Source organism: Galeopterus variegatus, unplaced genomic scaffold (genome assembly GCF_000696425.1).
Source record: "Galeopterus variegatus unplaced genomic scaffold, G_variegatus-3.0.2 Scaffold1562, whole genome shotgun sequence".
NCBI classification, from domain to species: Eukaryota; Metazoa; Chordata; class Mammalia; order Dermoptera; family Cynocephalidae; genus Galeopterus; species Galeopterus variegatus.
The window spans coordinates 140372-163353 of record NW_007727673.1 but is presented as its reverse complement, the minus strand read 5'-3'; the positions used below and the strand labels follow the sequence as shown (position 1 = coordinate 163353).

The 22982-nt window shown below is 44.4% G+C and overlaps 1 protein-coding gene across 1 annotated transcript in view; it reads right to left on the bottom strand.

Annotated features, from left to right (window-relative positions):
* FAT2 (FAT atypical cadherin 2) overlaps window positions 1–22982 on the bottom strand; it is a 60970-nt gene that overhangs the window by 21308 nt on the left and 16680 nt on the right. The window contains exons 7-16 of the mRNA XM_008577678.1: window positions 22511–22792; window positions 20556–20766; window positions 13862–17920; window positions 12167–12363; window positions 9860–10013; window positions 7752–7985; window positions 4497–4880; window positions 2708–2922; window positions 1513–1650; window positions 699–842 (exon numbers count right to left, since the gene is read on the bottom strand). Coding sequence (XP_008575900.1) covers window positions 699–842; window positions 1513–1650; window positions 2708–2922; window positions 4497–4880; window positions 7752–7985; window positions 9860–10013; window positions 12167–12363; window positions 13862–17920; window positions 20556–20766; window positions 22511–22792 — 6018 coding nt within the window. The remainder of the gene's footprint in view (window positions 1–698; window positions 843–1512; window positions 1651–2707; window positions 2923–4496; window positions 4881–7751; window positions 7986–9859; window positions 10014–12166; window positions 12364–13861; window positions 17921–20555; window positions 20767–22510; window positions 22793–22982) is intronic.

The window sequence follows — 22982 nt, the reverse complement described above, 5'->3', positions numbered from 1 at the left end:
CACCACGCTCAGCCAGTGAGCGCACCAGCCATCCCTATATAGGATCTGAACCTGTGGCCTCGGCGCTACCAGTGCCGCACTCTCCCAAGTGAGCCACAGGGCTGGCCCTAAGTCATTATTACTTAATGAACTTTTAGTCAGGTAATCTGTGATTTGCAGCCAAAGCATCCCAACTCATACCCATAATATATAAAGTAAGTAAAGTGGAACAACCCTGGGTGGTGCATAGTAGGATCCAGAACTCTGCCCTCTTATTCATTTCCTTACCTCCCTCACTCCTTACGGCCCGGACAATTCCCCCATAGAATTCCAAGGCCCTCTCCAAATCCTATTTGCAAACCATTGGGATGGTGGAAATAGCTTGGAATCTGGAATAATTCCTGGGTTTAGATCCCAAGTTTGCCACATTCTAGCTATTGTAAGAATGGGTAAAATGGGTAAAATGGGTACTGTCTACTTCACATTGCTGTTTTGAGCCCCAAATGAGATAATGGATGTGGAAGTGCCTTACACAGTACCTGATTATTTTTAATCCCATAATCAATAATTCCCTTCAGCAGTCTGTGCTGCCTTTAGGGATATCAGTGACAAGGTCACAGTCATTGTTTGGGTGGACTGATAACACTGGGAAGCACCTTCCACTAGGAGGGAAGCAAAGGGAGGATGGGCTCAGCGTGCCTTTGGAGGCTCAAGCTTACCTGGACAGTGGTGCTGTAGTTGAGCTGGAAGAATCTCGGTGGGTTATCATTGACATCAACCACTTGGATAGCAATGTCTGTGTCCTCATGCAGCGGGGGCTGCCCACTGTCTGTGGCTCGGAGCCTCAGGGAATAGCTAGAGATCTGTTGCAAGATGTCCAGTGGGGAGTTAGCATGAGGCCCCTCACTTCTGCCCCCTGACTCATTGCTAATGTTTTCAGAAAAATAAGGTGGAGACACTTCCCTATCCCTGTCCCCATTGCCCACCCATAGCATTTCAGGGCTCAGTTTCTANGAGACACTTCCCTATCCCTGTCCCCATTGCCCACCCATAGCATTTCAGGGCTCAGTTTCTATAGTCAGGCAGAAATAGGTGTGACTTCCAGCTCATCCACATGCTAGCTATGACCTTGGGAAAATGACTTTATCTATGTCAGGATAATATCAGGACCCAGTTCCTATGATTATTTTGAGGATCAAATAGCATCTTGCATGTAAAAGTTTTTAACAAAGTGCCTGGCACAGAGCAGGTGCTCAATAAGTGGTAGCTATAATTACAATGATCTAAGGATCCCCGGTCAATTGTAGAAGCAACCTGAGACTCTCTGGGGAAGGTTAAGGGCCACTCAGTCCCTCTCCTGCCTCTGGCCTCACAGTCTGCAGAGGCCCTGGAGAGAAAACAAGTGGGAGATTTTTCAGGCAGGTCTAAGGAAGTGTCAGGATAGAGTGTTGATTGCAATTCACCTTCTGGACCTGAGTGGGGCCATAGCTCTGCTCTGAAGAGCTCATACTGGGCCCTTCCCACATGACCCACCTGTTCCCAATCCAGAGCCTTGGCCACCTGTAGCTCCCCCTTCTTGGGGTGAATGGCAAAGTGCCCGAGCTGGTTCCCTCCTACCAGGCTATAGGTAATGGCACTATTTAGGGGTCCATCTTCATCAGTTGCTGACACCTGCAGTGGGGGAGGGTGACTGTGAATAGAGGGACAAGAAGAACCAGAAAGGAGTCTTGACCCCTGGGAGTGTATGGAAGACAGATATGTCCCTGCCACAATAACTGCCATTGGACTGGCAATCCCTGGACCACAGTCATCCCTGACAAGACAATCTCTTCTTTACATCCTTGTGTGGACTTCAGCATGCCATGGTTCATTCATTCATTCATTCATTCATTCATTCAATCATTCACGCATTAAGTCATACTGACAGGGTGCTAGGGCCTGTCCTAGGAGGTGAGGAATGTGCCAAAATAAGTATGTCTGCTAAAAGCTTAATGTCTAATTTTCTGGGTAATTCTAATTTGGGCAGAGTGTGATCAGCCTCATGAGACCACAGAGAACACAGTGCTACATTCTGCCTGGGGAGATTAGAAAAGGAGTCATTAAAACCTTGGAGATAAGGAGGGCTTCTGGGAGTGAAGCAGGCATTCCAGGCAGAGGAACCAATGTGAGCCCAAAGGTGTGAAAGTGCAAAAGATGTTTAGGGAGAGGCACGTCTTCCCACGTGGTTGGAGCATAGGGTGCATGTCGGGGAGTGGAAGGAGAGAAGACTGGAAGGCAGGATGAAGAGGGGACACAGAGAACCAAGAGTATGGGCATATGGATTTGGTTCCACTCCATCCAAGGAAGAAGCAAGTGCATAATTAAATGAAAAGTGGTATGATTTGACATCCCCTCAGTCCCTGTCCCCCTCACGCTGGCATTCCATGTCACTCACTATGTCAGACTTTGGAGTCTCTGGCAGTCCTCTGGGGTCTATCTCTTCTCTTTCCTCTCCTATCAAAGCTTACCCATCCCATGCCCCCATTCTATCAGTATCCTATCTTGTCAGATGACGCTGAGACACTCTGTCATGAGAGACGGTTTGCTGAGTAGCTACAAGTCAGAGTCATCTGTAGTGTGTTAATTTGATGAAGTAATTCATGCTCATAGATGAGTGGGGGTGAAGGGAAGTAAGATCAGAACCCACCCCAGAGTCCATGCCCGCAAAGAGCAAAGGTGCGGTCCTTACTGTGAGGACGACATCACCCACGATGGCACTCTCGAAGACCTTCGTGCTATACACATCCTGGGGGAATCTCGGCTGGTGTTCGTTGACATCAGTGATGTTGACCACGATGGTGGTCATGTCACTGAGGGAGGAAGAGCCTTTCCGGCTGCACTCAATGGACAGGAAGTACTTAGGGCTTGTCTCAAAGTCCAGGCTTCTGTTGACGTACAGGATCCCTGAAGAAATAAGAGGTGATGGGAGCAATGAAGCAGTTGAAACCACAGTGGTGGAGAACTGAGCGATCTTGAGCCCAAGCCAGGAGAGGCAGCTCAACAGGGCTGGGAGAGATGAATCTCCTCCATCATATCTGCCTTTATCTCCCTCTTCCTTGTCCCCCTTGCCCCTCCATCTCCTATAATTTTCCTTATTATCATTCCCAACAGCAGTGTCTCCGCATTTATTTCTGTAATATCTCATTTAAATCTGTGATGTTAAATGTATTCCAGGATCTGTAATAACCCTGTGCAGCAGGAACAATTGTGATTCCCATTTCCTAGGTGAGTCCCCTGATGCTCTAACAGGTGAGTGACTTGCTCAAGCTCACCCAGCTAGTAAATAGCAGACCTCAGATTGTAAAAAGAATTTTATAATACTCAAAGTTGTTCAACCAGATTGTTAGGGCATAGATTTATTATTCTGGAAACTGAAAAAGAAAACAACAAGGATTTATCCTGCTGTTCCTAGATAACCAAATAGTTCATGGTGGAAACTCTTCTTTATAATTCCAGTCAGTAAATAGATGAGGAATGACAGGATTAGAAAAATCACCACTTTGCAGCCCCTAATGAAATAGTATATCTAGGAAATAGTCAACAATGGCTTCTACAATCACTAGAAGAAAGGCTGATGAAGAAATCTTTAATGAATGGATCAGACTGACAACACCTGAACTCACTGTCGACCTTAACGGTAGAAGGAAGAGCCTTCTGACATGATGCCAACAGCACCGCATCATCTATGAAGCATTGTTGATCAGGCATTGTTGACTGAATCTGATCAAGTTCTTCGATCCAAATGTCATTCATAGGGGCTTTGCAAGATGACAGTACAAAGATACAGCCAGCCAATCCAGATGCATATGAAAAATTCTACCAGACACAACTCAAATGTTTCATTAAGTAAATGGTGGGGGGAAATAAAGTGGGAGAAGAAAATGTTACAGACTAAAAGAGATGTAAGATCTTGCACATTAACCAAATGCAATATGTAGAAATCTTGGGGATACTGACAAACCAACTCAAAAAGACATTTATGAGATAATCTGAAAAATTGTCTGGGTGGGTATTAGATTATATTAAGGAGTTATCTTTTAGGTATGATAAAGTATTGTGGTTTTGTTATAAAAGGAATCTTTATCATTTAGAGACACACTCCAAAATATTTACAAATGTCTGGGGTTTGCTTTAAAATAACTTAGCAACGGGTGGGGCTGGGGCTGAAAGGTAAGAATGAAACCAGACTGGCCTGTGCTGATAATTAATGAAGCTGGTTGGTGGGAACATAGGGGGGCCATTACACTGTTCTTAAATATGTTTAAAATCTCCATAATAAAAAAATTTTTAAATACTGCCCAATGGTGACGTGTCTGTTTTGAGAGGTAGAGAGCACCATTCCAGGGGTGCAGGTAGAAGAAAGGACCTAGGACCTGGAGAGATGCAGTCTGCTCCAGGAGGGGGCTGCGCAGGGCAGGTACGCCTGATACATAAGGGAGATCGAGTGTAGGGGGTGGGCTGGTCACGCGCCATCTCACCTGTGCGAGCATCCAGGTGGAACCTCCCCTGCTCGTTCCCGCTGACCACGCGGTAGCCAGTCTTCTCGGCACCTGGGCGAGTGAGGCTGGCCAGCTGCAGCACCTCCGCGCCACGCCGGGCGTCCTCGGGCACCTGCACGCTGTGCTCGGTGTTCAGGAACACGGGCAGGTAATCATCGAGACCCACCACGGAGACTGTGACAGTGCCCAGTGTGGAGAGTGGGATTGGGATGCCCAGGTCAGAGGCACGGACTGTGAGCTCCAGCACTGCCTGTGGCCTGACCCGCAGAGGCTTCTCCAGCCTGATCACGCCTGTGGTGGCGTCGATGGAAAAGTGGCCTTCGGCTGAATCCGTCAGAGAATAAACCACCTGGGCATTGGTGCCTGCCGGGGAGACCCAGGGTGTGACTCACTCTGAGGGCACCTCCTCTGGCCCTGTCTGCAGCAAACCCTGCAGCCACAGGAGGGCTTGGGGAGGGGGCGCCCCACAAAAGTTAACATGCTCAGGGCACATTAGGAGTGAGAATCTCTCAAGCAGGGGTTCTTGACTGAGGTTGGGTCCAAGGCCTCTCAGAAAGGTTCTTGTGGGGAGGGTGGTGGTCTAGCCTTGTGAACTTTGAAAGGAAACAAATTAACCCCAATGAAAATAATGTCATTAAAATTAAAATATAAACTACTGAAAATAGGGCTGGCCCGTGGCTCACTTGGGAGAGTGTGGTGCTGATAACACCAAGGCCACGGGTTCAGATCCCTATATAGGGATGGCTGGTTAGCTCACTTGGTTGAGTGTGGTGCTGACAATACCAAGTCAAGGGTTAAGATCCCCTTACCAGTCATCTATAAAGAAAAAATAAATAAATAAAGTATTGAAAATGGTTCAACTTCACTGTATAGAAAATGAATCAAGAAATTTAATAGGTTTAATGGGGTTATGCCAAAGATTCCTTTCTTGTGGCAAATTCATCAGAGTTGAATAATTCTGATTGGTATATTTTTGATTAAATGTATGCATTCAAAACTTATCAAACTATCTGAAAATGTTATGTGGGGATTAGGAGTCAATGTCAGTTTATAAATGAAAATTGTGCCAGATAAAACCACCCGTAGTGGTTCCTTACTTGTAATAAAACAGTTCTGTATCTTGATGGTGGTTATGAGAATCTATACATGAGATAATATTGCATAGAACTGTACAAACACATGCTACACACACACAGACACATGCACACACACACACACACACACAAATGGGTGCATATAAAAACTGGTGAAATCTGAATAAGGTTTGAAGTCCAGTGACAAGTAAGGTACCAGTGTCAATTTTCTGGTTTTGATAATACACTACAGCTATGTAAGATGTTGCCATTGGGAAAGCTGAGTGAGGAATGTACTTTCAGTACTATTTTTGCAACTTCCTATGAGCCTAAAACTATGTCAAAATAAAAAGTTAAAAAAAACAAACACACCCATGGAAAGTTCTTAGTAAATCAAAATATACAGTGTTTCTCCAGCTTTGGCTCAGATTCTATTATTTTCTTTGGTTATGTACCAGAGAAGCAGTTGCCTTGTGTAGGGGCCGTAGTGTGTGAAAAATGCCAACTTTTAATGCTCAGCTGTGAGATCCTCACCCAATTGGATGAACACAGGCCCTAAGTCTGAGGGTCTCACATCTGACACACATGGGGACACACACCCCTTTGATGGAATGGTGGCAGGAATTGCCTGTGAGAAGAGTTGAATTTACATCTGTTAAATGCACATATCAGCAACTCCCCCATATATGCATTTTCATGGAGCGATCATAATTTTTCTAAAAAAAGGGAGATGCTGGTCAGGCCATACCTGGAATATTTGGGTTTAATATTTGGGTTAGAGTAACTGATTTGAAGTATTAATGGTAAACTGGTCCAAGGCTGGAGAATATGTCCTGGAAGGAAAGTGGAACCATGTGATTGGGACCATGTGACTGAAGAAACTAGGGCTCTTCTACTTGAAAGGGAGGCTTGAGGCTGGAGCAGGTAGTCACCATCTGCTAGTGTCAGAAGGGCTGCCATGGACAAGGGATCTAGGAGATCTGGGTGGGTAAAGAGGGCAGGCTCAGGACTGACGGGGGTCAACTCCAAAGAAGTTGCACTTGGAACCATGGAAGGAAGTGGCTGCCTAGGAAGTGGGCAGCTTCCTGTCCCTGGAGGTGTGCAAGTAGTGGCTAATTGAGCACTCACAGGGCCTTGTAGCCATTAGATGAAAGGGGAGAGGAGATGGCTCATGGGTCACTCCAGTTCCGATGCATTCGGGATCTGTCCTATCAAACCCAGCTCTGCATCTCAAACAAGTCTGTGCACTCATTTTAGTTACCTGCAGCACATGTGTGTGCATACACACGTTTCCCAGGTCTGCCTACCCTGCCTTTGCACTGACTGTTTGCCCTCCCTAGACCCCCTGCATCCCTCCAAAACCTCTCACCTCCTTCAATGCCAAGCTAAAATTCACATCCCCCAAGAAGTCTTAAATTTACTCTGCTGGTATCACACAAAGCAGGGTGTTTTGATCCCACTATTAAAAGCATCATTATCCCATGCTGATCTGACTACTTTGACCCCGGGGGCCTTTTTTACTCTACCTGAATTATAAAATTTGACTCACCAAATCTATCTCTATCTAACCATGATAGGACATTTCATGATGATAGAAGCTATAACTGGTGCAATATAGAACAGATACTCCTGGATGCATCCAATTTGTCTTGTACATTTTAAAGAAAAAAGAATGAACCTTTAAAATAATGTAATTATTATGAAAATGTAGTATATTGAAAATGGCTCAACTTTACTGTACAGAAAATTGATCAAAACATTTAATAGGATTAATGGGGTTTGTGCCAAAAGTTCCTTTCTTATGGCAAATTAGTCAGAGTTGAATAATTCTGATTAGTATATTTCTGATTAAGTATTTGTATTCAAAATGTCCTGAAGTTAAATGGCAGTGTTGAAAGGGTTCCAGGTCTAAGTGGCAGCAGAAGAACAATGAGGCTTAAATACCTTGTACCTGTCTCAAAATGTTGCTAAGATCATTTGTCATATAGCACCAATGTATGTAGTTTGTGGACCGTTTCCACTTATAAGTGTCTACAGACTCAACAAGGAGGCACAGTTCTTACCAGTCCCAGAGATGCAAAGTGCGAGACCCTCACCCAAGGTGATCCAGGGAGCTAATGGCAGAACAGGGGACGTGGCCTCCAGTCCTTCTCAGACTCACCTTGGTCAGGATCCCGGGCAAATACCACGGCCACGGGGGTCTTAACTGTGGTGTTGTCGAAGACAGCCACAGCACAGTGGCTGGGGAAGAACCGTGGGGCATTGTCATTCACGTCATCCACATGCAGGGTCACATCTGCCTGGCACAATCGGCCACCTCCATCCGTCGCCTTGGCAACAAGGCTGTACACATCCTGCCTCTCGCGGTCTAGGTTTGTGAGTGTGGTCAGCTCCCCTGGCCAGAGAAATGACAGAAGCTGAGCTTTCTCTGCAGCATGTGCCCTCTAGATATCTACAGGAGACAACCCCAGCCACACAGAGTTTTGCATACATACAGTCAGGAAAGAAACACAGCCTGTATCCCCCCACACCTGCCAGCCTCCCTAATTCTCCCAAACACACTTCACCACCACCATCACCAATTTAAGATTGTCACCAACAAGACATAAATAGGCACAACATTTTAAAGGGCAATAAAGCAATTTCTAATAACATATAAAATGTGTTTATCCTTTGGCCCACTTCTAGAAATATATATTTTGCATCATTGTTTATAATAGTAACATTGAAGTCATCCTATATGCCTTTCAGAAAGAGACTAGTAAAATATATTATGATTTGGCCATACAGTAAAATACTATGCAACCAAAAATGAATTATGATAGAGCTTCATGTACTGCCTTGGTAATGTCTCAAAGATATTGCTAAGTGAAGAAAAGCAAATTTAAAAATAGTATTCTGTTTTCATGAAATAATAATACAGAGATCCTGGAGCTGTATGGAAAACCAGTCTGACAGAATATACAGCAAGTCCTTATCTTTGGAGAGGGGGTTGTCACGCAGACTGTCCAGTGGCTGCGTAATACACACCTACATTGTTCGAATTTTATACAACAATCACGTATTGTTTCCATATTCAGAGAAACCCCCCAGTGTTTTTTTTTTTTTTTTTTTTTTAGTCCTCACTGATCATCCTGCAGCTGAACAAACAGCAGCAGAGAGAGATTAGGGAACCTGCCTCAGTGTGCCCATACTGGGGTCAGAAAGGACAACGTCGTCTCCTCTCCACCCAGACAGTTTCCTGGAATACCACGATCACCTGTCACTTGCCTGCTCAGGAATCTCCAAGTCATCCTTTGAGCTACTGGATCCAAGCCAAGTATTGGCAGCTGTCCCTTGTGACCTGGGCCTTTGGTGCTGTCCATCCCCCCACCCTCCTTTACAGCAGCAGGAGTCCCACCTTGGTGGGCTGCTCTTCCAAAGAAAGCATACCCTTCCCTATCCTCTCCACCAGACTCACAGCCCAGCCTCTCCTGGGTATTCATGACCTACCCTGCAGGCTCTCTGCTTCCCACTCTGCTTTGTTCCCTAACTAGTAACAATGACGATGGCAACCACATCTCCTGAGCTCTTATTATGTGCCAGACCTGGGCTAGGCTTCCATACGCTTTATCACTTGTGATCCTCACAACAATCCTGTGAGGCTTTATCCCCAGTTTGCAGCACAGGTATCTTGAGACCACGTCCTTGACACTCACCTGCCTATATCTTCCGATGGCTCTAAAGGTGGGACTTGGCCCCACCTGCTCTGAGGGCCCCATCCATTGCACTCTCTCTGTGCACCAGTTTCTGGCCCTCTGCCAGGTCCTCAGATATACATACTCTTTTCCCAAACAAGGTCCTTGTGTAAATTCCCCTTCTACTTTGAATGTCCTTCCCTACCACTTTCTTACCCCTGGATAATTCCTATATGTCCTCAAGTCTCACATAAAATGGCATTTCCTCAGACAAGTTTTCCTTACCCCACTCCCAAGCCTAAGTTCTGCTGTCAAACATTCCCATAGCACTGTTGCAAACCGGATTCAATGACCGCCTTTCCCACTAGATTGTAAAGACCCGGATCTTGTCTCATAGGTCTATTGCTTATGCCCCCAACGTCTAGTGCAATGCTTGGCCCATAGTGCCAATATTTTTGCTCAATATATGTTGATAGATGGATGGGTGGATAAGTGAATTCCTACTTCTTCTCCAGGGAGCCTACCATGGCACGAAACACTTGGTATTCAGTCAGTAAGTTTTTGGCTCATTCCTGCAGCTCAGGAAACTCACCTGTATGAGGATCCAGCTTGAATTCATGTGCCCCAGGACCATGCAGAGAATATGTGATCTGAGCATTGGTGTCAGTGTCCAAATCTGTGGCAGAAACTTTCAAAATGAAGTGTCCTGGAGATACGTCTTCACGGACCTTGCCGGTATAGAGAAGCTGGAGATGGAGAGACAAAGAAGAAGGAGATTGTGGGAGCTACACTTAGATCCGCAGAGAAGCAGAGTAACAGAGAGAGGGGGGTGGAAGCAGGCAAGAGACTAAGAGAGTGAAGATGGGCAGAGACAGAGAGAGAAAGTGAGAGGCAGAGAGTGGGAGGGAGGGGAACACAGGGAAGTAGAATAGCACAAGACACGCAGGGAAAATGGAGATTAAAAAGAAAGAGGGATGACAAGGGAACAAGTCAGAATTGAAAGAACGAATGAGAAGTCCCACCATCTGAGAGTCCACACCCAGGGCTGGAAGGACCTGCTGTGACCTGCTCCATGAGGGGCTCTTTGAAGCTTCTGGATAATGTTGGGGAGACGGACCCTGATACAAGGCATTCTGGAAGGTGTCAGGTGAAGCCAGTCCAGGCCACACCCCTGCCTCTGCCATGCTGTCAGGCTCATCTCCCTGCCCACACCCCCAGGACGGGACCTTGGCCTCTGAGTCAGGTCTGGACCCCAGTGGCCCTGTCACTCATCCCACCTTTCCCACATGCAGGTAACATCATGGGATGCTTGGGGTGTGGCATGGAGAAGAGGCTGGAGCTCCCTGAGAGCTCAAATTTCCTTCAGTGGCAGGCTGTGGACCCAGCTTCCAAGCATCCTGCTGTCTACCTCTGCAGGATGTGAGCAAGCATGGACCCCATGCATGCTCTGGGTGCAAGTTTTGCACCTGGGTGGGCTGTGTAGATATGGCTCCCCAGGCTGTAATGATGCTGAGGACTGTTCCTGGGAAGGCCAGGGTGAGCATGGTCCCAGCCTCTCCCAGCATGGGGAGGATGGAGGTAGGGTGTAAGGGGAAAGAAGAGGAAGGTGGCTACCATTCTCCCCAAAAAGGCTGCCCTTCTGAGACCACCCAAAATGTGGTCATCTTGGGTTCTGAAAAGACATTCTGATAACCCGGGCTCTCTTTTTCTAGGATGCTTTTGTGTAACTAAAGCATAGAAGAGCAGAGGAAGAAATGGTGACAGGATATATATATTTATATGTGTTACAAAGTATGTGTCTATATGTGTGTGCAAATAACTTGAAGTATGTATATATGCAAATTGCCTATGTAAATGTGTTTATGTGAATTATATACATATATTTGCATGTGTGGGTGAGTACATGGATGAATGTGGTCGGTGTGTAGGTATATGCTTATGTGTATATGTATATATATGTATTGGTATTTGCCTGTGTATATAGGGTTATAGATGATCCTTTGTGTATGTGTATATATGAACATACGTACTAGTATGGATTTACATATATATACTGAATGGCTAGATTTTATGTATATATGAATTATGCTAATTTGAGATATTATAGGATTAAAATGTTAACAGTTTGACTTTTGCTGAAAACTTTTAAATAATGCGAATCACCCCCAAAGTTAAAAATTACTTAGTGTGTTTAAAAAAATATGTTTAAAAAAAAAAGTCTGTGACAATGATTGTTGTTTCAAGTCCTCTAAGAATGGAGTTCCTTTCCTGATAAACACCCACACGCGAACACACACATCAACACACCCTACTCAACATTTGTTCCCACGAGAAATTTAGGGTTGAATTACGTGAGGTCCTTAGGAAAGTATCCCTTACCAAATGTGACTGTCCCGCCCACATGTTTGTGTATATGTATAACCTAAAGGAGGATATCTGCATTTGGACTGTATTACCCAAGCAGATGTGGGGATATTACATGGGGGGTGTCTTTGGTGGCAGGTCTCTCTGGATGTATTGGATATTAGTGAGCCACACCCACAAGCTGAGCAGTAGGGGGGGTTGCCTGTTGGGCATAGCAGTCTATGTTTGGAGAATGCATATGTTACTTTACTTCTGGATATGTTTTGCAGAGAAGTGAAACTTTATAGGGAGTGGAGGGGGAGAGATGTGGATGTTATCCTTAAAGAGCTTTGTATATCTGCATGGAGGGGCCAAGGAATTGCCTAGAATGGTCCATGCCCCAGGGCACTAGTCTGAGGCCATCTGGGGGTAAGCAAGGGCAGGGGAGGTCACTGATGGACAGCTTCTGAGATGGTACCCTGGGTCCTTCTTTCTCCTGCCCCTCACCCTATATTCCCTGCCTCCATTCCCACTCCACCCTTCACCCGGCTCTCACCTGTGAGCACTGTGGGCTGTTATCATTGATGTCCAGGACGAAGATCTCTACAGGGACAGAAGCCTGGAACTTGCCATCAGAAGCTGTGATTCTGAGCAAGTACTTGGCCGTGTGCTCTCTGTCCAGGGTCTTCCTTGTGGAAATCCTCCACTCATCCCCAACTTGGCTGATGCCAAACTGGCCCAGGGGGTCTCCCTCTAAAAAGATGGGGCAGAGCTTTCAGAAGCCAAGCAACAGGAATGAACCAGGCTTTGTGTCATAGGTAGCTGCCATCCTGACACTTTTTTTCAGTATTGCTAGGAAAGGCAAAAGTTTCTTCTCTTAACTAGGGATCCACAATTGCACATTGAGTCCATTTTTGGTTGTTATGAAGCCTTTTCTGACTCATGTGGCTAAGAGACTTTTTTTTCTTTTTTTTTTTTTTTTTGGTGGCCTGGAAGGCATTGAGGGAAGATAAAGGAAAGCACATTTCATCCTTTCTATATAAGAAATTTCTAATATCGACAGCTGTTCAACAGTGGAGGGGTGGGAAGTGATCAACAACACTAAAATCTCTGAGGTTTTAATTTACAACTAAGGACACAGACTAAGTGGAGGTTCAGCAGGAGCACCAGGTTTGCTTTTAAGTCATCTTTTTTTCCTTGACCCCAATCACTGACAAGGGCATGGGAAGATGGGTTTCTCACTCTGAGATTCTAAGATTCCAGAGTTCCAAGATTCAGCTATTCCAAGAATTGATGACATATTGACATTAATTATTCTGTTATTCTGAGATTTTAAGACTTTTGCATTTTTAAGAGTCTGATATCATAAGATGATAAGATTCAATTTTTCTAAGACTGTATTTCAAACAGCTCTGATCCTCTGTGTCTCCAGGAATCTATGGCTCTTGGTTGGAACTTCAGACTCATTAACTCTCCACTGGACAGTTGTGATAGCGAATAGAGTCATGTTTATGGGATGGGAAGAAAGGGACACTGAGAAGTTAAGAAACTCTCTCATGGCCACTGGTTGGCTGATTTAGCCATTGGGTAGGGAGTGGAGTAATTTTATTTTGTGATAGGTGTCCACTGAGGAAAGCAGCTTGTAGGATATGGTATTAATTCCAACCCTGTCACAAGCTCAGAGTGTGGCCTTGGTTGAGTTTCCCCCCCTATCTGAGCCTTGGTTTCTCCATATGTGAAATGAGGGGATTGGGTTGGATTCGCATCTGAGGAAGTGCTGTTACTCCAACACTTGGTCCGTGATTGAGTAAGAAGCATTTTCTATCACCCATAACTTTCCCTGGGCAGGTCACTACTCTACAAACACAGTCACCTGACAGAATTTTCATGGATCAAATGAAATGGTGCCTCATCCATCCAGAAGATAACTGACAAGAGTTAGTGGAGGACCCTTCTATTCTACCTACGCCACCTAAAATAATGATATCCTCTTTGCAAAATAATTTCTAATTTATGGGCTTTCAGAGCTTTCTCCAGTTAGATGTTACCAACGTCCCTGTGAGGTGAATGAGAACAGGCATGTCAAGTCTATAGATGGAGCAACTGAGGTCCTAGGGGATGAAGTGACTTGCCCTAGATCACACTGCTAATAAATGGCAGAGCTAGGACTTAAACCCATGTTTAAGGGAACCTCTTACTGGACTTTTTTCAATGTACCCCAGTGCCTCCAGTTCATGACGGGTACCCTTACCTGTGATGTAGCAGGTGACCTGTCTGTTCTGCTCAGAGATGTCAGCATCCAGGGTCTTCAGAGTGACGACAGGTTCACCAGGCTCATTGTTTTCCACCACAGATCCTCTGTAGTCTTCAGAAGCAAATTGGGGGGCATTGTCATTCTCATCTGTAATGGAGACCTCAACCAGGGTCTGAGAAGATAACTGGATGGTCTGTCCATGGTCATAGGCCACTACATATAAATGATAGGTCTGGCGGGTCTCACAGTCAAGTTCCTGGAGTGTGGTGATCCAGCCACTCACACTGTCAATAGCAAAGAGCTCATGGACATTGCTACCAGGGTCTGCTGACAGCCTGTAGCTCACCTGGCCATCTCTCCCAGTGTCCTGGTCATTGGCAGTCACTTGAATGACTGCGGTCCCCACTGGCATATTCTCAGTGAGAATTGCCTTATATGGATCAGCCTCAAATATAGGCCTATTGTCATTGACATCTTTCACTTGGATGTTAACAGAGACTAAGGACACCACGTCAGTGTCCGCATGGGAACAAAGAGCCATCACCTCAATCTGGTACCATTTGGTGGACTCGTGGTCCATGGCCTTCCTCACCTTTATGACTCCTGTGTTTCGGTCCAAGGAGAAGACACCATCCTTGTTGCTCTCTGGTGTGGTGCCCTGTACCAGACTGTAGATAACTGGATCTTGGGCTGCCACTGCTTTAACAAACCCAATCTCAGACCCCTCTGGAAGGTCTTCAGATGCAGAGAAAGTATACAGAGGTTCAGAAAATTTGGGCAAGGATACTTTTTTAGGAACCACCTGAAGCCGTACAGGCACCAGAGAGTCCCAGTGAGGAGGGCCCCCATCTTGGGCTTTGATTTTGAAGTCAAAGGCCTGATTTTCCAATCCCACCAGGCTCTCTTTCACCTTGACCACACCAGTGGTCGGGTTAACTTCAATGATCTCTTCAGCCAGGTCCTCCATTGAGTCCACTGAGTAGGTGACATCTGCATTCTGGCCTTCATCTGCATCATAGGCCAGCACCTGGATAACTGGGGAGTCTTTACTGACATTGGATTGAATGGACACAATGTACTCAGACGCTTTGAACTGTGGGGGATTGTCATTTTCATCTGTGAGAATGATATTCACAGTGCAGAAGGCTACTCTTCCTCCTCCGTCTCGAGCCATGACCTTAATAGCAATGACTCTTTCTGTTGAATTTTCCCGATCCAGTTTCTGCAGAGTGGTGATCTGGCCCCTGGGGTCTATGGAGAACTTCTCGCTTGCTAGTTTATTGATGATGGTATAATCTACAGTGCCGTAGGGACCACTGTCTTTGTCTATGGCCAGCAACTCAATCACCTTGGTTCCTACCTTTGCATTCTCTGCTAATTCTGCCTCATAAACATGCTGCTGAAACTCTGGGCTGTACTTGTTAGCATTTGTTGTGTTGATATACACAGGCACAGTTGCTCGGAAGACCCCATCAGAAGCACCTACCCTCAAATTGTAAGAAGAGTCCAGGTGCTTTTTGCAAAGATTGAACATAGAAATTATTCCCGATGATCTGTTAATGGAGAAGTGCCGGTCCTGATTGCCAGAAAGAATGAGGTACTCCAGACGGGAGGTGTCCCTGCTGTCAGGATCCAGAGCTTGGACTTTAAGAACCAGGTGTCCACAGGTTGCCAGTTCACTGATATTGGCTTCATACTGAGGCTGCCTGAACTCTGGGGGGTTGTCATTGATATCAGACACATTGACAACCACAAGGGTTTCCCCAGTGAGTGGGGGATCCCCTCTATCCATGGCCCTGACCTTCACGTGAAAGTGTTGTTGGGCCTCATAATCCAGCTCTCGAGCTGTGGACATCGCCCCGGTGCTCCCATTGATCTGGAAGAACTTGGAACTGTCGGAGCCATCCTCCACAATCTGATAGGAGACATCGCGGTTCTTCCCTGAGTCCTGGTCGGAAGCCAACAGTTGGATCACAGGGGTCTGTGCAGGCAGGCCTTCTGAGACCGAAGTGGTGTAGACTAACTGGGAGAAAGTGGGAGGGTTGTCATTGATGTCCTCCACCAGAACTTCCACTGTGGCTTCAGAAAATGACCCCAGAGCTGTGTCTGTGGCCCTGATTGTGAACACGTGTTTGGTCTGAGACTCATAGTCCAAAGGTGCTGTCACTGTTAGGACACCAGTCTTAAAGTCAGTGGTGAACAGCCTCAAGGGCTCTTCCTCTACAATGTTGTAGATGAGCCGGAGTCCCTCTGGACTCCGGGCCTGGGTGTGGAGAATTGGAGTGTAGAGTGTGATGTTTTCAGGTACTCTGACTTTGTAGTAAGGACTCTGAAACAGTGGGTTGGATTTATTTCTCACAGTGACAAGCACCTCTTCCTCAGTCTGGAGGGATGGGGTTCCTCCATCCCGAGCAATAACTTTGAGGCGATACTTGTTTAAAGCTTGGTAATCAAAGGGTTTCTTGAGTGATATGTCCCCAAGATAGGGGTCAATTCGGAAATATGTGTAATCTTCTGCAAATGCATATGTGACAGCCCCATTTGTCCCCAAATCCTCATCAGTGGCAGATACCTGAAAGATGACATCCCCTGGCTCTGTGCCATCTTGGATGACTGTGTAATAGGGCAGATGCTTAAATTTGGGAGGATTGTCATTGACATCCTCAACAGAGACTCTCACCAAAGCCTGAGCCACCCGCTGAGGAGTCCGATTGTCCCTTACTTCCACCGCCAGCTCATGAATGTCCTGCTGTTCCCGATCAAATGCCACTCCTCTTGTCTGCAACACACCTGCTGACTTGACCACACGAAACATATCTGTGCCATTCAAGAGGAAGTAGAAAAGGGTGTCATTCAAATGATTGCCCTGGACGCCGAGAATCAACAGTGCCTTTCTGACCTGCAAGTTCTCCTTCACTGTTGCCCTGTAGATATCCTGGTCAAACTGCAAGCTTTTGTCAAGGATGTGGAACAAAGAAAGTTTTACCAGTGCAGTGTCTTGATACAGGCCATCAGAAGCCCTGATGGTGAGCTTCCGAGACAGTCCCAAGAAAGCAGGCTTCAGCACAGATATGCGGCCAGTAATGGGATGGATGGTAACAGCTTCATCAGCATTGCCAGCTTTGATGCTATAGTTGACTTCTGAGTCATCATCACTGGCCCGCACCACGAGCAGCTCCATACCCAGATGGATGGGCCCCACTACTGCTACCTCGTATATCTTGTCTGAGAACCTCGGAGGAGAGTCATTCACATCTCTGACATTGATGATGACCCGTGCAGGCCTAGGTGCAAATAAGATGGGGCTTCCTTGGTCATGGACATAGACACTGAATTGGAAAGAAGGCATGCTCTCATAATCCATCTCTGATACGATGGTTAGGGTTCCCATGCTGGGATCAATTGTGAAAAACTTCAAGGCCTCTGGCTCCAAAATTTTATAGACCAACAAGGAATTAGCTTCTTTGTCACTGTCAGAGGCATGAATCACAAAGGGGTTGTTGTTATTATCCATGATCATGCTGTACAAAGGAGCTGCTTCACTAATTTGGCCCACAAAAGTTGACTTTAAGAACATGGGAGCATTGTCGTTTTCATCAATTATGTAAACAAGCACCATGACATCAGTAAATGCGCCCGCCATGTTGCTGCCTCGGATTTTCATCTGGTAAGATGAGATTTTCTCATGGTCCAGGTTCTTCTGGGTGGAAATGAGGCCAGAATATGAGTTCATAGAGAATACACCATCCTTGTTTCCCTCTCTTAATTCATAGGTAACTTCAGAGGAGCTTGTAGCAGAGACAAGGAGGACTGGGGAACCAACAGGGATTGATTCAGGGATCTCTACAAAGTACTCAGTTTTTGAAAAGATGGGGGCACTGCTCTCTGAAGCATGGACATGAATGATCACTGTAGCCAGGTCATGCCCCTGTGGGGATCCTTGATCTTCTGCCTTCACTGTCAGAGTATGCCGGGCATGATTTCCCTGATCAAGTTTCTGGGCTAGAGTGATGATGCCTAGTAGGGCATTGATGTTGAAGAAACCCTCACTGTTCCCTGAAACAGAAAACAAGACAAACTGAAGTTACCACATGCTCAAGAGGTACCAACTAGGCTTCTAGATCAGTAGAGAGGCTATCATACAAAACATGGACTGGGCAAAATCTGCATCCTGCACCACCCTAGATTTAGTATGATATAGTATATAGAGTAGATATATGCTTCATAAAATTCCTGGCATGATGCACATAGTAGGTGCTTCATAAATGGCAGCTTCAATGATCACTATGTCTCTGGGACACTATTTAACCTACAAACCAAAGCTGTAATAGGTCTTTGAAGCAAAGAAAGGAAACTTACACCTTGTAGGAAATGCACACTACACTGTAAATTTCAGTAATGTCTTTTGTAGGAAAAGCACCAGTGACATTATACAGAATTTTTAACCATCCTTTATATGACTTTTAATTGTTTTGGTTATATGCTTGATAGATGAAAATGGTAAGTATGGAATCATAAACTATCGAAATTGACAGGGACTTTAAAAATCACCTTGTCTACTCCACTTATGGTCTATTGTGGGAAAGTCCCTTGTCAGGCTTGTAGAGTGAGGGTCAAGGAATCCGTGGGGAGGAACTGAATAGAATATCCACCTCTTAAGGCTCCTGAGCAAATGCCTTTCCACCACACCTGTGTTTCTTAAACTTCAGGCATTCTCACATCGCTTTATAATTTTATTCAATATCTAGCACTGCCTGTACTATTTTATATTATTATTTAATGGATATTTTTCTTTAAATTGATATTTTCTTAAAATTCAACAAATATTTTTAAAGGCAACTTTATATCACTTCTTTAAAAAGAAAACCATTATCGCTTGCCGTAAATCAGAGGTTACCATAAAAACAAATCAATGAAAAAAAAATCTTATTAAAATCTAGATAAAAATCTATTGCTTGCTAAAAAGTGAGAGTCTGAGACTTATCCTCTTTGTCTGGTAGAGACAAAGAGCAGCAAATGTTACAGAAGACTTGAAAGAGATTCTAGTATCCAGCTGAGGCTTTGTCCTTGATTCGATCAGGAAGCCTGAATGAGAATTAAAAAGGTAGTCTGTTCTCCATGCCTGATGACCTACTTAATGCTGTGACTGAGTGACCTTTGAATCATTTGCTCACCAACAGAGGCATGGGTCTCACACTTGAGAAAATACTGCTCTTTACATTTCTCATTCCCTTTATCACATGGGTGCATATTTTATGATTTTGAGTGGCAAAGCAACCAACTAAGCTTCATCATAAAACTTTCAATCTGATTCTTCTGCTCTTGAAGCCCTTCTCCGGCTGACTAGTTAGGTGATTTGTGATATAGACACTAAGTTCAGCCGAAGAACATGGTTTCAATGAGTAAACTGCAGTTTTAAACTGGCTCCATTAAAAGTAGCTAACTACTTAAATATAGTTCTAGTTATAATTTCTTATGTTACACTGCTGAGAGAAAAAAAATCAAGGCATGAAACTGTATATTCATTATGATCTCAATATTACAAAAAGATGAGAGGGAAATATACAAATTATTATCTCTGGGTGATGAAAATTAGGGCTGGGTGTTATGCTCTTCTTTATACATTCCCATATTTTTCATGTTTTCAGAAATGAGCATGTGTTATTCTGTATTCAAGAATGATATTTTAAAACTAATCTTATCTATGAAATAAAATATTATCTCCATTAGTAGGATTGTCAGTGAGATAAAATGGGATAAAAGATGTGACTATACTTCATAAATCACTAAAAGTAAACAATGCTTTATAATTTGTATTCTTCTTCAGGAATGAATAGACTTCCGTCATATGGAAACTGTTTCTTCAAAACAGAAAATGTAAAAAGCTCTGATTTCTTAAAAGTGTATAAGATACTGATACACAATAAATTAACATTGTGCTCACAGAGCAAGTCATGTTCGTCCTTGTCCCTCCATAGAACTAGCTCCATGAAGTGTTAATTATTATTAAGGATAATTATTATTACTTAATATCATTAATTATGCATCATCAACCATTACAAATTATCATTAATAATTAGTTGGATGCTGGGTATTATCACTTTTGTTACATTAATTACTTATAATTAGCACTATCAATGATAGTAATAGCCCCCAGCATTCGTATAATACTTAACAATTTATAACATGTATTAACATACATTTTCTCTTTTCATCTTTACAATGACTTTCTAGCACAGCTAATGTCATTCCTGTTTTTGAGATGAAGAAAACCATATAACAGATACTAAATCATTATGTGGTCTCAGCAGAAAATAAAATTTACTCCTAAAACTATGCCACACACCTTACAAAGTATTTATGGGTCCCTTCTAATGTACCTGTACAAAGGTATTACATTTTAAAATGGTACATAGACTTCATAAGCATCTTCAGCATGTATGGCCATTGGGGACTTTATATAATGTGCAAATTCTCCCATAACTTGAGTAGTCCCTTTGTTATTGTTAGTACTGTGTTTGGAAGTGCATTAACTCGGGTCGTTATAGTCCCAGGGAATGCTCTAGAACTATCATTTGCCAAAGCTTAGAGGGCTCAGCTCTTGATTAATTTGCAAAGTCATGCCTCTAGTGCTGTCCTGTATTTCCAAAGCACCTTTACCCATCTTCTGAACTCAGGGCCAGCTTCTCACCTTTCAGGAAAGAGTAATGGACCTCAGCGTTGGCTCCCCGGTCAGCATCCACAGCTCGGACCTGTAGTAGCTCCGTGCCGGGGGCTGTGGTGTCAGGAACACTCGTCTCATAGTGGAGCTGGGTGAAATGGGGCGGGTGAAGGTTTCCATCCTCCACGTGAATGGTCACCCACACGAAGTTCCTCTTGATGGGCATCTCCTGGTCTCGAACCTGTAGGCCCCAGGGGACAATAGGGTGAGTAGTGAATGAAACGGAGGAAGCAGGGTTAGGCTAAGGTCAATGAAAGAGAATGACAGTGAACAATGTACCAAATTTTAGCTCTCTGTATTCCTTTAAATCTTGCTCTAATCTACATTGTTTTTTCTTTTTAAATAAATTCATCAATTAGTGATTACTTGGTTTAGCTATTTCAACGGATATTCTACTTTAGGAAAAAGGCAGAAATAGGCAGAGAAGCAGCATTTTCCAATTTAGGTCTCAGAGAGTATCAGTTTTTCAAGATGCTAACATGTTATGCAGGAAAAAAAAAAAAACCCAAATTCTATAGTCAAATAAATTTGAGAAGCACTGAATTAAATAAGTTAAACCATTTTCTTTGCTGCAGGACTTCTCAGAGTCTTTAATATATATTAATGTGCCCAGAGGATGATAAGTTAGCACATAAGGACTTTGACCCTTGAGACAGGAGGCCAGACTCTGATTTTAGCTCTATCATAAATAACCGTATGATGGTGAACAAGTCTCTCTTCCTCTGTGGGCTTCAGGTATAAGATAAGAGAAATGGGTGAGGTCAGGACTGGGACTAGAGTGAGGCATGTGAAGCACGTAGGGTGCAGAATTTAAGGAGGTGCTCACCTCTCAGGATCATAAAAACACAAGCAATGCTATAGAACACTAGAACTTCTTCCTATTTAGCAATAAGTTTGTATCCGTTAGCCAACCTCTCCCTTCTTCCCCTTCCCCCATCCTTCCAGCCTCTAGTAACCACAATTCTACTCTCTACTCCTATAAACTCAACTGTTGTGTAGCTCCCATATGTAAACGAGAATATGTGACATTTGTCTTTCTGTGCCTGACTAATTTCATTTAACATAATGTTTTCCAGGCTCATCCATGTTGCTGTGAATAACAAGATGTCATTCTTTTTTGTGTCTGAGTAGTATTCCATTGTGCATAATCACCATATTTTCTTTATCTAATCATCTGTTGATGAACACTTAGGTTGATTCCGTATCTTGGCTGTTGTGAACAGTGCTGCAATGAACATGGGGGTGCAAATATCTCTTCTGTAGTAGTGCTAAGTGAATACAATTAACAATGATTGTATTTTCCAAATGGCTGGAAGAGAGGAGCTCAAATGTTCTCAACACACACAAAAAAATGATAAATGTTTGTGGTGATGGATGCTAATTATCCTGATTTGATGATCACACATTGTATATGTGTATCAAAATATCATTCTGTACCCCATAAGTATGTACAATTATTGTGTTAATTAGTAATAACAATAAAGCAGGCACATGACCCAGAAAGTGAGTCCTCAAATTTTGTGCCCTGCATGCCTCATTTGCCTGACCCTAATTCTTGCTCTGAGTGGAAGGGTCTCCGGGTCCCTTCCAGCTCTGACACTATATGTATCAATCAACATTGTGGTCATGAAGTCATGCATCAGGGAGAGAACTGTTGGGGGATAGTTGGGGTGAGTCCAGGGAAAGCCAAGGTTGACAGGAATCGCCTTGGCAGCTGTCCCATCTTTATCTTCACTCCCAGGCACTTTTTATGCAAGGTGCCTCTGGCCAACTGTGAAATGTCACAACTCTGTCTCATGAACTATCATTATGAGCATTGGTACCCATGGCTCATTAGGGGAAAGGGAGCCTTCAGCATGCCTCCAGGCATGCCCAGTCCCACAAGTCCTAAAGATCATCCTTACCTGTCTTTTCGGTTCACTCACCATAACTGTCAGCGTGTGCTGGGAGGGCCCTGAGCCTAGGTCCAGTTTTCCCACAGTTACCAGGACACCACTGCTCGGGTCCAGCTGGAAGAGGCTGGCACTTCCTGGGTCTTGGCTGCCATGTATGGTGTAGATGAGGCCTTTGCCCCTGTCTTGATCCATGGCCTGGACTTGGAGGAGCTCGACCCCGGGCAGTGTGTCCTGGGGAACTCTGACCTCATAATGAGCCTCCAGAAACTGGGGCCGATGGTGGTTAACATTGGCAATCATGAAGATGTAGACCTAGGGAGGCAGTGGGAGAGAAGACAGCCTGTAAGCTCCATGGGGACAGGGACTATGTCTGCCTGGATCTCCACTGTACCATCCGTGCTTAGCACAGTGCCTAGTGCACAGCAGTCACTGCATAAATATCTGTTGAATGAATGATAGGATTTCAAAATCACAAGGCTTTCAGATACCATTCAGTCTAGTG